General features: G+C 34.5%; 1 protein-coding gene across 1 annotated transcript in view; it reads right to left on the reverse strand.

The window, feature by feature from the left end:
- LRRIQ1 (leucine rich repeats and IQ motif containing 1) overlaps positions 1-14,060 on the reverse strand; it is a 210,904-nt gene that overhangs the window by 145,518 nt on the left and 51,326 nt on the right. The window contains exon 13 of the mRNA XM_039253164.1: positions 6,473-6,566. Within this exon, the coding sequence (XP_039109095.1) occupies positions 6,473-6,566 (94 nt within the window). The remainder of the gene's footprint in view (positions 1-6,472; positions 6,567-14,060) is intronic.

Here is a 14,060-nt window from a genome sequence, read left to right on the forward strand (position 1 = left end):
TGCTTTAAAACTGTAAAGTATATATACTTAGTAAGTATAGCATATGTTAGTATAGCACTAAGATTATATACTTAGTATAGTAGTAAAATGTGAATGTTTATCTTTATATATTTAAATAGATTTATATCAATATATTTCACTGTAAGCATATTTTATCCCACAAACTATTTATTCTTCATACCAAAAAAACCCTATAAATAAATTCAAAGAGTATTCAGGACATAGATTTGTTTCTAGTTATTGCAACTGGCAGCATGGCAGCTGTTTGAATGGAAACTGATACCAGATCAGCAAGATAATTCATGTCCTATTTGCCCAACTCCTAATAGAAAAACCATGGCCTGCAAAGAGCTTGCTCTGAATAATGGGCACATCCACCTATTTCTGTTTGTCATCATATATTTGGTCTATATAGTTACTTAGGAAAATAAAGATATCTACCTAAAAACAACTCATCAGGTATTTTCATTAATAAATAATGTCGGCCAAGAAGAAGCTCTTGGACATAATTACACTCTACGTTTTATGTGGGAAGTTTCACTCTAAGCTCAGTCTTCCAGTTCTAACGTAGAAGGATCTGTACAATATCTGGTACCACTTCTACTACTTAATTTTAGTTCTTTTTAAATTCCTGGACTTTCTAATAACATTTAATGTGGCCACCTTCCTTAATCTCATCACTTTGATGCTGAAAAAATCTTCTCCGAATACTATTTTCCTTTTCATACAACTATTCAAAGTTTCTCTACAGCTTCTTAAAAATAATGGCTAACATTTACCAAGTGTGCTATATGCCAGGCACTACTATAAAATGCTTCTCCCCTGCAGTTAGTTTGGCTTTATGACTAGTTACATCCAGTGGAATATGAGAGAAGTAATCAATGCCACCTTTTCTAAAGTTTATTTATTTTGAGAGAAAGTGGGAGTGGGAGAGGGGCAGAGAGCAAAAGAAAGAGAGAGAATCCCAAGCAGGCTCCACACTGTCAGTGCAAAGCCTGAGGCAGGGCTCCAGCTCACAACTGTGAGATCATGACTTGAGCCAAAGGCAGACATTTAAATGCCACCCAGGCACCCCGATCAATGTCACATTTGAAAGCAGAGAGGTTAAATGTCAGATGTGTTTTCCCTGTGGTCTCTTCCCTTCTCTCTCAGCACAATCTATTATCTAAAAATGTTTTACATTAGATTACATTGAAGTTATATGACATAGAGCCACAAAATGGAAGCATCCTGAGTTTCTGAGTCTGCTTCGATGAGACAGGTTGAACTCACATCAAATGCAATATAAACCAGAAATAAGCTTCTATTGTATTAAACCACATACATTTCTGGGTTTGCTATTTTGTGGTACAATCTCTATTACCTTAATGAACAAATCCTGAAGTAGCTACTGTTATTATACCCATTCTATAGATGAAGACACTGAGACATAGCGAGATTAAGTAATCTGTGCAAACCAAACAGCTAGGAAGTGGCAGAACAGATCTGCACCTGAGCAGGTTACTTACAATGCCTATACGTATATCCAGTATGCTATAGGCTCTCTCCAAGACCATAGTATATTGAAGACTTTTTTATCCTAGCATACAAGGCCCTTTACAATCTGGCAGCAATATATCATATGAAACAGTAGAGCAAGTATTAAATTCCAGGCTTTAGAACTCAAGTATTAAATTCCAGGCTTTAGAACTCAGATCCCGTCTCTGACATTTACATAACTGAGTAAATCACAAGGTATTCAATCTTCAGTAAATACCCTTATAAAATCAGAATGATAATTACAGAACCCAATTCAGAGTTGTTGTGAAGTAATATGTGTAGATATTTAGCCCATTCTCTGACTCACTGTAAATGTATATACTTGATTTCTTATTTACTTCCCAAAGTATTTTCCACTATACCTACGTTACACCTGAATAGATCAGAGCCGAACCTGGACTTTTGTATTTCCTCATTTTCTTGGATATTTCCTCCATCAGAAGTGCTTTTTTTTTTTCTCTTTTAACTTGATTTTAAATTGTACTAACTTTCTGAGGTTTAACCCAAAGTTTGTCTCTTCAGCAAAGGTAATTTTCCTGGTCCCTCTAAATTAAGGTAGGATTTCTAAGGCATATCTGTTGCCTACAATAATCATCTGACATATGTATTAGGTTCTGAAATCTAAGTGTTAAAGAGCACAACTGAAGCCAGATTAAATCCTGCCTCTTCTAGTAGCTAGCTGTGTAAACTTGGGCAAGTTATTTAGCCTTTTAGTGATTCTGTTCCCCTACCTGTAAAATGGGGATACTAGGTAGATATTTTATTAGGCATATTGTATTAAATTAAATGGGCACAAAATAAATGCTATAACAGTGTTTGCTATCATTATTGGTTTTCAAAGCTATCATTTTTTGTATATATTTTATATCCCTATAAAGATTATAAACATGGTTTAAGTCATGGACTATGTAGAATTTAAAGTCCTTTAGAGTGTCCAAAATGTTAGGACATTGGTTGGATATAATAGGCATACACTAAATATTTGGTGACTTAATGAGACTCCATAGTGTGGTTACCCTGGATATGGAAAATAGTAGATTTCTGTATGCTTACAATGTTCCAGAAATTATCCTCAACAAAATATGTGTATTGTTGTCCCATTCAATTATCATAACTACCCCACAAGATAGGTACTATCATTATTCTTACTTTTCCAGTGAGGATTTGGATACATAGGAAAGTTGTTAACTTGCCCAGGATCACACAGTATGGGGTAGGAGCAGGATGTCCTTGTTTAAAAACACGGTGATTTCCAAAGTTTAATGTGCATAATTTCATTTCAAAAGGGTTGGTTTGAAGCACGCATTACTAAACATCACCCCCAGCTCCTTCTGATTAAGTGGGTCTGGACAGTGTCCAAGATTTTTCATTTCTAACAAGTTTCCAAGTGATAATGAAGTTTGTCATCTAGAGATATATCTCCAAAACCACGTCAACAGCTTATGCTCTCTCTTCCATACTACACAGCTTAAATTGCACTTGGAAAAAGATGTTTCTAAAGTAGAAGTTGACAAGTTCTGTTCCAAAATATGTAAAACATACCAGGTTTCCCTCAAAAACAGTATACCATTAGAAATTTATGTGGAGGGGCGCCTGGGTGGCTCAGTCAGTTAAGCGTCTGACTTCAGCTCAGATCATGATCTCGCGGGTTCGTGGGTTCGGGCCCCGCGTCGGGCTCTGTGCTGACTGCCAGCTCAGAGCCTGGAGCCTGCTTCAGATTCTGTGTCTCCCTCTCTCTCTGACCCTCCCCTGCTCATGCTGTCTCTCTCTCTCTTCTTTCTCTCTCTCAGAAATAAATAAAAAACATTAAAAAATTTTTTTAAAAAAGAAATTTATGTGGAAACAGAACTTTAAAGAATATAGAAAAGTAGGTTTTCTTTCAAGGATAACTCTTCTGTAATACATGAACTATCAACAGGTAGCAAGTGTAGAACTATACACAGGGGTGGTATAAAATGCTATTTTCTGTTTTAAAAAATTTTTTTCATGTTCATTTATTTTTGAGAGAGATACAAAGATAGAATGTAAGTAGGGGAGGAGCAGAGTAAGGGAGACACAGAATTTGAAGTAAAATGCTATTTTCTTAACCAAAGACCAATTAACAAATTCACAAAACCAATACATGTGGAAAGAGGATGTCGGAGGTTTGCAGTGGTCTCAGACAAGGGATGGAAAGAGATTACTTCCTAGACTTTCTTAACCTGTTCCACAAGTGGATTAAGTCACTTGTAGGAACTTTAAACATGACCAGATCATTGATTCTTCTATAAGATATATTTTGTTGGAAATCATAAGAACAAGGATCTTCTAGGCTATGGCCACACATCATAGGAAAGCCGATGATGACAAACAGTCAACTGCTTCTGCCCTAGGATTGGATGTCACAGCCTATTTTTCAATTATTCATTCCTCCTTGTCTATATTTTATTCACAAATGTTGTATTTTCACTACCTGATCAAATTGATACAATTTACATATTTGATCCAAACTCTGAGGATCCTGAAATGGGTTTTCTACTGAAATTTCAATAAATATTTGCCTTTCTCTATACTTAGTGTGTTGTCAAACTTATCTTGCTAAATTAGGCTACAAGCCTTGTCTATTCTTCCCTTGTTCTGTTTTAATGTACCCATGACTCGATATGACACAAATGTCAAATGTACAATAAATCATATTAAACCATCTTACAAATGCATGCTGCTAGACATAAAAAAAAAAAAAAAAAAAAGACGAGTTTAGATCAGAATCACCACCAGTACCAGAAAGGTACTAGTACTTTTCAAAGCTTTTCAGAATTCTGGGATTTAGTTCACCTGGACCTGGGTAAATGAGTAATGATCTGAGGGTGTATGAGAAAAAATCATGTAAAACCAAGGGCAAGAACCACTGAAAAGGAAAAAGTAGAAAAATTACAGGAATCTTTATTAGGCTGGGAGTAATTCTTATCAGCCAAAATTGAAAGGATGTATATTAGAGGCAGGTAGGGAAAATATACAGGAAGTCAGTGCCATAGCTGTAGAGCTAAACTGGCACTAGTCAAAAGATTTCTTGGGGGTCTTTAAGATCCCTAACAGATCTTAAAGCAAGCTTTAAAGTATCCCCCTAATTTAACTTAGCTGTTGCGTGTCAGAAACAAAATAGATGTTATCTAAAGAAAAAGAACAAAGTTAAGAAATCAACAGTATAAAATCTAAGATGTCCAGAATACCATCGGAATTATGAAATATGAAAGAAACAGGTAAATATGACCCACAACTGGGGTAAAAATCAATAAAAATAGACCCCAAAATGATACAGATGATAAAACTAGCAGATAAGAATTTTAAAATAGCTATTATAAATATTCTCCATATGTTCAAGATGATTCAAGAAAACATAAGTATGATTAGGGGAGAAATTGCAAATGTTAAAAAAAAATGAAACTTCTAGAGATGAAAATCACAGTATCTGAACTCTGACCTGATTAAGTCTGGACTTTGATTAATATCAAAATAGATATATATGAAGAAAATATCAGAGAACTTGAATCTATAGCAATAACTGTTATGAGTGAAGTACAAACATAAAAAAGTGTTTTATATATATACATACAATATATGTGTGTGTGTGTGTGTGTGTGTGTTACATATATATGAACACAGCAATAGCAACTTTTAGAATGTATCAAGTGGTTGAATATTGGTGAAATTAGAGTCCTAGTAGGACAAGATAGGGAAGAGGCAGAAAAAAACATTTGAAAAACTAATGGTCAAAAAATTTCTAAATTTTACAGGAACTACAAATTCATCAGATTCAAGAGGTTCAACAGATCTCACATGCACACACACAAGCAGTGGAGGGGAAGAGAGAATCATAAGCAGGTTCCACAATGAGCATGGAGCCCCACACAGGGCTTGATCTCATGACCTTGATATCATGACCTGACCCAAAATTAGGAGTTAACTCTTAACTGACTGAGCCACCCATGTGCCCCAGGTCAATAGCTCTCAAGAGAAAGAATCTACATAAAACCACAGAAAAATACATTCTAATCAAATTGCTGAAAACCATTGATAGAAAAACCTTAGATATCTCCAGAGGGAGTGCTGGCAGACTTCCCATCAGAAACAATGAAAGCTATGAGAGTGGAGAGAGTTTTTTTTTTTTTTTTTTAAAGAACTGGAGGAGGTGACTGACTCCAAAGGGCCATGAAGTAATTTTTTAAGGTGATAAAAATGTTTAATGTCTTGATTGTGGTGGTTTCTACACCATACTTATACACCATACTTATACTCCTAAATAAAACTGATTAAGTTTATTATATGAAAATTATCTCAAAAACTTTCATAATGAAAAAGAAATATTAGTCAATTTTGAGGAAAATGGTATCAACATAATATAAGAGTTTCAGATTAGAGAAACTTTTTTATAGAAAAAATTCACTCTAAAAATTATAAAATATTTTCCTTCTACTACATCTAGGTACTGCAATATTTTAAAGAGACGTATGAATTCACATATCTTATAATCTATACTTTAACAGACATAAAATTTTTCTTTTAAGAAAATAAAATCAAATTACTGGCAGAAAAAAATAATTTTAAGTAGCAAGCTATGTGATTGATAACTTATAAAAAGTCATTCCCAATAAAAATGTGTTATATATAAATACAAGCCCCAAGTTAACATCATACTAAAACTGTCACATAATCAATGGTATGGATCAAAATGATCATTTTAAATTTGATTATTTCAGACATGTGAAAAAAATTACTTTAGGTTGAAGATATTTTTAAAACTGATTTTACCAAAAAGATGTCTTGTTTTGAATAACTTTTAAAATATTTTGATTAACTTTTCCCAAGAAGTTAATATACACAAAGAAATTTTCATCAAACTGTGTTTTCTGTAACCATAATAAAGTATATAATAGGGTACAACAATGTTTCTTACCTCCAGTTTGTTTCTTGAAGAAGTGGGTTTCCAGTGAGAGACAATTCTTGGAGAGAATAGCATGCATCAAACCACCTAATGGCACTTGTAAGATCTACAGAAAATAAAAAATAAAAATCATTACAAAAGGCAATACAGAGAAAGAACAGTAATCATAAATCAATGACCATTTATGTATTGGTTAAGTATTAAAAGAAAGCAACAAAAATGATTTATTCCACAGAATACAATGTGCTTTTAAAAAGGAGCTATATTAAGAACACAGACTCTCCTGTTAGAATATATATTTTTCCCACAATTGCTTTATGATTCAGGCTCATACCTCTTACCAGGTGAGGGTTAAATGAGCTCATGTGTGTAAAGAATTTAGAACAGTTTGTGTCAGATTGTTAGCACAAAACCTGAAGAAGTTAAATCTAAACTAATAAGCGGTAAAATTGAACACATACCTAAATAGAATTACACGAACTTATTTTACTTTCAAAAGTAAGAATGGTAGATCAATCCAGGGTACATTACAGAATAATTTATACTGAATTGCTCTCCCACAGATAATCATAAAACTGGACAATACAATGAAGTACCTGTTTTTAAGCCTGTCTTTCAGAGATGGGAAACATATATGGTGAGCCAAAATCACATTGGTTTTCCATCTGAAAGCAGTTTGTCACTTTGGAACAGTAAAGTAGAGACAAAATGAAGAGCTCTTTTGCTAAGTAAGGAGGCAAAGATTAGAACTGAAGTTGGAATTTATGATGAAAAGTATTGAGAAGAAGCTGTGTATGTATATGTTATGTTATGGCGAGAATAATGGGGAAAGAAGTCTATGTGAGAATTCAACACAGATCCGTGGGCAAGTACAAGGTATTACACACCCAGGGAAAGACTGAAAAACCTAGCAGAGATCACCAGTTGCAAGGCTAAGGGCTGAATGATGACACTAAGTTCATGCACCAGTAAAAGACACTGGAGTCTCAGCCCAGCCAAAAAGAGACCTAACTGGGTATATCTCAGAGTTGGAGCTACAATCCAGGAAGAGTGTGCAATAGGAGTGAACACAATGGCTTGGGGTAGGGGCACGCACTAAGAGTTGAAAACTAAAAATGCCTTGTCCTAATAGAGAATGAAATTAAAGCAGAAAAAAAAATTATCCATAAATGCTTTAACTGCCGACCAGAACTGAACTTAACTCCTTTAAAAGGAAGCAAAACACTAAACTGTATTATGTAAAATATCCAACATACAGTTAAAAATTCCTAGCCATATCAGACAAAACAGACTTTACTTCAGATTAAATACACTTTAAAATAAAGAATGTAATAAGAGACAAAGAAGAGTGTTATATAATGATAAAAGGGGTCAATCCAACATGAGGATACAACATTGTAAATGTTTACACAGTCAACACAAAAACATGTACATACTTAAAGCAAATATTAACAGCCTTAAAAAGAGAAATAGCAACACAATAATCATAAGGGACTTTAATATTCCACTTATATCAAAGTGAAAATCAGATAGAAAATCAAAAAGGAAACATGAGCCTTAAACAACATGTTAGACCAGATGGACTTAACAGATGTTTACAGAACATTCCACTCAAAAGCAACAGAATACATATCCTTCTCAAGTGCACATGAAACATTTTCCAAGATAGACTATATGTTAGGCAATGAAACAAGTCTTAACAAATTTAAGAGGATTGAAATCATATCAAGCATCTTTTCTGACACGATGATTTGAAACTAGAAGTCTATCACAAGAATAAAATGAAATTGACATTTACGTGGAGATTAACTCTCATGCCACCAGAACTCCTGGGTGGCTCTGTCGGTTGAGTGGCTGACTTCAGCTCAGGTCATAATCTCATGGCTCAAAGACTCGTGGGTTTGAGCCCTGCATCAGGCTCTGTGCTGACAGTTCAGACCAGGGAGCCTGCTTCCAATTCTGTGTCTACCTGTCTCTCTGCCCTTCTCCTGCTATGCTCTTTCTCGCTTTTTCTCAAAAATAAATAAACATTACAAAGAATTTAAAAAATAAATAAACATCATGCTATCAAACAGCCAATATTTCAAAGAGGAAATCAAGAGGAATTTTAAAAATACCTTGAGACAAATGAAAATGGAAATGTAACATACCAAAATTTATAGGATGCAGCAAAAGTAGTTTTAAGATGAAATTTACATGGATAAATGCCTACTGCAAGAAATAAGAAAAGTCTGAAATGCACAACATAACCTTACACCCCAAGGAACCAGAAGAAGGAAAAAAGTTACTAGAAGGAAGAAAATAAGAAAGACTAGAGCAAAAGTAAATGAAATTTTAAAAAAGAGACAATAGAAAAGATCAATACAAGTAAGAGCTGGTTCTTTGAAAAGATAAAATTGGCAAACCTTTAGCTGAATTCACCAGAAAGAGGCCGACTCAAATAAAGAGAATCAAAAATCAAAGAAATGTTAAAACTGATAACACAGAAATACAAAGGATCATAACAGACTACTAGGAACAATTATATGCCAACAAATTGGGACAACCTAAAAGAAATGGATACATTGCTAAAAACATACAACATACCAAGACTGAATCGTGATGAAAAAGAAAATCTGAACAGATCAATTACTAGTAAGATTACTGAATCAGTAATCAAAAACCTCCCAATGATCAGACAGCTTCACTGGTGAATTCTATAAAACATTCACAAAAGAATATATACTAATCCTTCTTAATCTCTTACAAAAACTAGAAGAGCAGGGAATTCTTCCAAACTCATTTTATGAAGCCAGCATTACCCTGATACCAAAACTAGACAAGAGAGCCACAGGAAAATCATAAGCCAATATTCCTGTTAAACATAGATACAAAAAATTCTCAGCAAAATATTAGTAAACTCATATCAGCAAACTAAATTATCAACAATAGATTAAAAACTAATGTATCATGATCAGGTGGGATTTATCAACAATCACTTATCAGTCAATGTAATATACCATATTAATAAAAATGAAGGGTAAAATCATATGATCATCTCAAAGGATGTAGAAAAAGCTTTTGACAAAATTCAATATCCACGTATAATACAAATGCTCAAAAAGTGGGTATAGAGAAAATGTTCCTGAACATAATAAAGACCATGTATAATAACCCCATAGCTAACATCTTTTTTTTTTTTACTTTTTTTTAACGTTTTATTTATTTCTAGGAGAGAGAGAGACAGCGTGAGCAGGGGAGGGTCAGAGAGAGAGGGAGTCACAGACTCTGAAACAGGCTCCAGGCTCTGAGCTGGCAGTCAGCACAGAGCCCGACGCGGGGCTCGAACCCACGAACCGCGAGATCATGACCTAAGCGAACGTCGGGCGCTTAACCGACTAAGCCACCCAGGCGCCCCCCCCCCCCCATAGCTAACATCATTCTTAATGGTGAAAAGGTGAAGCTTTTCCTCTACGATGAGGAATAAGACACAGATGCCCAAACTCACAACTTTATTCTACACAGTTTTGGAAGTCCCAGCTAGAGGAACTATGCAAGAAAATAAACTAAAAGGCCTCCAAATTGGAAAGGAAGAAGTAAAACTGTAACTATTTGGAGATGGCATTATATATATAGAAAGCCATTAAGACTTGATCAAAAAAACTGTTAGAACTGATAAATTCATTAAAGTTGCAGGATGAACAATCAATACACAAAGATCTATTGGGTTTCTATACAATAATAATAGGGCATCAGAAAAAGAAAAGAAATCCCATTTATAATTGCATCAAAAAGAAAAAATAATTAGGAATAAAGTAACCAACCGGGTGAAAGACCTATATATTGAAAACTATAAGACACTAATGAAGGAATCAGGAAGACCAATAAAAAGAAAGATATGACATGCAATAGGTTGGAAGAATGAATACTGTTAAAATGCCCATAACACCCAAAGCAATACACAGATGCAATGCAATCCCTATCAAAATCCCAATGGCATTTTTTCAAAGACATAAAAAATTCCTAAAATTTATATTGAACCACAAAAGACCCTAATACCCAAATAATCTTTTTTAAAAATATTATTTAATTATTTTGAGACAGAGAGATAGAGAAGGGGGAGGGCAGAGAGAGGGAGAGAGAGAATCCCAAGCAGGCTCTGCGCTGTTAGCACAGATGTCGTGAGTCATGAGATCATCATGACATGAGCCGAGATCAAGAGTCCAACACATTTTTTTAATCTTTTATTTATTTCTGAGACAGAGAGAGAGAGAGAGAAAGAGACAGCATGAGCAGGGGAGGGTCAGAGAGAGAGGGAGACACAGAATCCAAAATAGGCTCCAGGCTCTGATCTGGCTACCAGCACAGAGCCCGAAGTGGGGCTCGAACCCACGAACTGCAAGATCATGGCCCCAGCCGAAGTCAGATGCTTAACCGACTGAGCCACCCAGGCGCCCCTCAAGAGTCCAACACTTAACCAACTGAGACATGCAGGTGCCCCAACAATCTTTTTTTTAAAAGTTTATTTATTTATTTTGAGAGAGAGTACAAATGAAGGGGGGGGCAGAAAGAGAAGAAGAGAGAGATACCCAGGTAGGCTCCACATTCAGCATGGAGCCCAACACAAGGCTCCATCCCACGACTGTGAGCTCATGACCTGAGCTGATATCAGGAGTCAGACACTTAACTGACTGAGCCACATAGGTGTCTCCCCCACCCAAAGCAATCTTGACAAAGAATGAAGTTGGAGGCATCATGCTCCTTTATTTCAAACTATTTTACAAACCTAGAGCAACTAAAACATATGTACTGGAATAAAAACAGACATAGAGATCAGTAGAAGAGAGACGCCAGAAATAAACCTACCCATATATGTTTAATTAACTTATTACAAAGGAGTCAAGAACATACACTGGGGATGGGGAAAGGACAGTCTCTTCAATAAATGATGTTTGGAAAACTGGACACTCCTATACAAAAAATTAACTTGATCACTGTCTTACAACATACCATATCAAAGTAAAAGCTTCTGCACAGCAAAGGAAACCTAGTCAAAATGAAAAGGTAACCCACTGAATGGGATAAACTATTTGCAAATTACATGTCTGATAATTATCTAATATCCAAAATTTACACAGAACTCATACAATTCAGTAGCAAAAAAAACCCCATTCTGTTTAAAAAATGGGCAGATGTTCCGAATGGACATTTTTTTTTCAAAGATGGCAAAAAGATGGCCAACAAACACATGAAAAGATGCTCTACATCATTAATCATCTTGGATATCCAAATCCAAATCACAATGGGATCTCACCTCACATCTGTTAAAATAGCTATTACCAAAAAGACAAGAAATAACAAGTATTGCAAGGATGTGGAAAAAGGGAACCCTCTCACACTCTACATGTGTGAATGTAAATACGTGCAGCTACTATAGAAAATAGTATAAAGATTCCTCAAAAAATTAAAAATAGATATTATGGTCTAGCAATTCTACCTCAGGATATTTATTTAAAGAAAAAGTAACCCACTAATTTGAAAAGATACATGCACCCCTATGTTCATTACATTATTTATGATAGTAAAGATATGGACCCAACCTATGTGTCCATTAATCAATGTATGAATGGACAAAATAATTGTGGTATATGGATATACAATGGAATATTATCCAGCCATAAAAAAGAATGTAATTTTATTTGTGACAACATGGATGGATCTCAAGGGCATTAAGTTAAATGGAATAAGTTAGAAAAAGACAAGTACCATATGATCTCTCTCATGTGTGGAATCGAAACAAAAACAAAAATAAAAAACAAACAAAAAAACAAGCTCAGACCCGGGGGGTAGTGGAAGAAAAGGATGAATTCTTTTCTGTTTGTTTAAATAAATTGAAAAAAAAAACCCACCCAATCCTTTGCAAGATAGACGTTTATCATGCAAATTCCTGTTAACCTCGAAAAGCAAAGGAAAATATTTTAGTACCAAATGGAATTACTTAGAGAAACATGAGTCTCCAGGATCAGAATTTGCAAGAAAAGTTCTCGTTAACATTGTATGTCCCAGTTATTAAGAATTACCATATATTCTTCAACCAGAGAACCTTTGAACTAAAAGTTCTGTTTCCTTTGACATGGTTCTCAAAGTATCTATCCGTACTCTCTGGAACTGTGCTATCTGTATAACTGTACAGATCTGTTTGAACGATTTATTGTTTTAGTCATTTCAAAGTTTTTCCAGTGGTTGGCTAACAGAGCTGAAGTTGTCCTTGGTAATATGGCTGTTTTTCTTTTCTAATATATTAAGTTTCCCATTTTCAAAAATACCACCTCCAACACCTGAGTAGACCGTTGCCTTGTGGAAGCTAATTTGGTCAAAAGAGAAAAGCAAAGGCCTTAAGAAAAGAAGCCTTTGGGGCCCAGCAGCCTGATCTGTGAAGAACATCTGGAGGCCACAGTGCCTGCACCTTCATGATAGGAAGGAGAGGGGGGTGAGGTAGAAGCCACAGTCAGAGAAGATTCCACACTTCATCTGCTTGTATATGCACAGAATACCTTTATTGGACACTGACCATAGTAAAACTTTGGCTGCTGCTGGGGAAGCATGGCTAAGGAAACTTTTCCTCAATTGCTTTTTGAACCTTTAGCATCTAGATCCACATGTTGCTTTTCTAACATTTTTAATTCAGTAAAATACCTGATAAAAATCATTCAATACAAAAGGAAATACGAAAACATCATTTATCATTAGATCAGTTAGTAGAGAAAAGCAGTTTATAGAAACTCAATTCAAAGATAGTCAAAGGTAAATCAAAATTTTTGACAGACACAAAAGTAATCAATGATGAAAAAAATTATTTAACAAACGTTGCTGGGACAACTGGATACCTATATTAAAAACTAAATTCATCCTCTACTTCATATCATTCATAAAAAATAATTTTATATGGATCATAGACCTAAAGGTAAAAACTAAAAGTAAAATTTCTGTAAGAAAGCAAGAAAGTATATAAAATCATCCTCTCAAACTGAAGACCAAAAAATATTACAAGGATATAGAGAACAATAACTATTAAAAATAACAAATTAAATTTCATAAAAATTTAAAATTTTGCTCATCTGAAAATACCATTATTAAAAATTCATAGTTAAAAGACCAGGAGAAAATATTACAAAATATATATCCAACAAAGAATTATATCCAGAATATATAAAAAGATTATACATAAGAAAAAGGCAGTAAGCAAATTTTTAAAATGCTAAGACATTTGAATAGACACAAAAGAATATATAAAAATCATCAATAAATAAATGAATGAAAAAAAGGCTTAACATCATTCATCACAGAAATGTAAACTAAAACCATAATGCGATAACACAATGAAATATTAAAGATCCTTCAGAATGAAGCACTTGGAACTCCAGTACATTGCTGGTGTAAAATGTTACAACTACTTTGGCAAACAATTTTTTCAGTTTCTTCTAAAGAGAAGCATACACACACCCTATTACCCAGCAGTTACACTCTGATATACTTATCCCACAGAAGTGAAAACATATGTCTACAGAAAATTCTGTAAGAATCATTGTAGCCCCAAACCACAAATTATTAAAATATCAAT

The sequence above is a fragment of the Hyaena hyaena genome, unplaced genomic scaffold, assembly GCF_003009895.1.
Source record: "Hyaena hyaena isolate Hyena2069 unplaced genomic scaffold, ASM300989v1 scaffold_442, whole genome shotgun sequence".
NCBI lineage: Eukaryota > Metazoa > Chordata > Mammalia > Carnivora > Hyaenidae > Hyaena > Hyaena hyaena.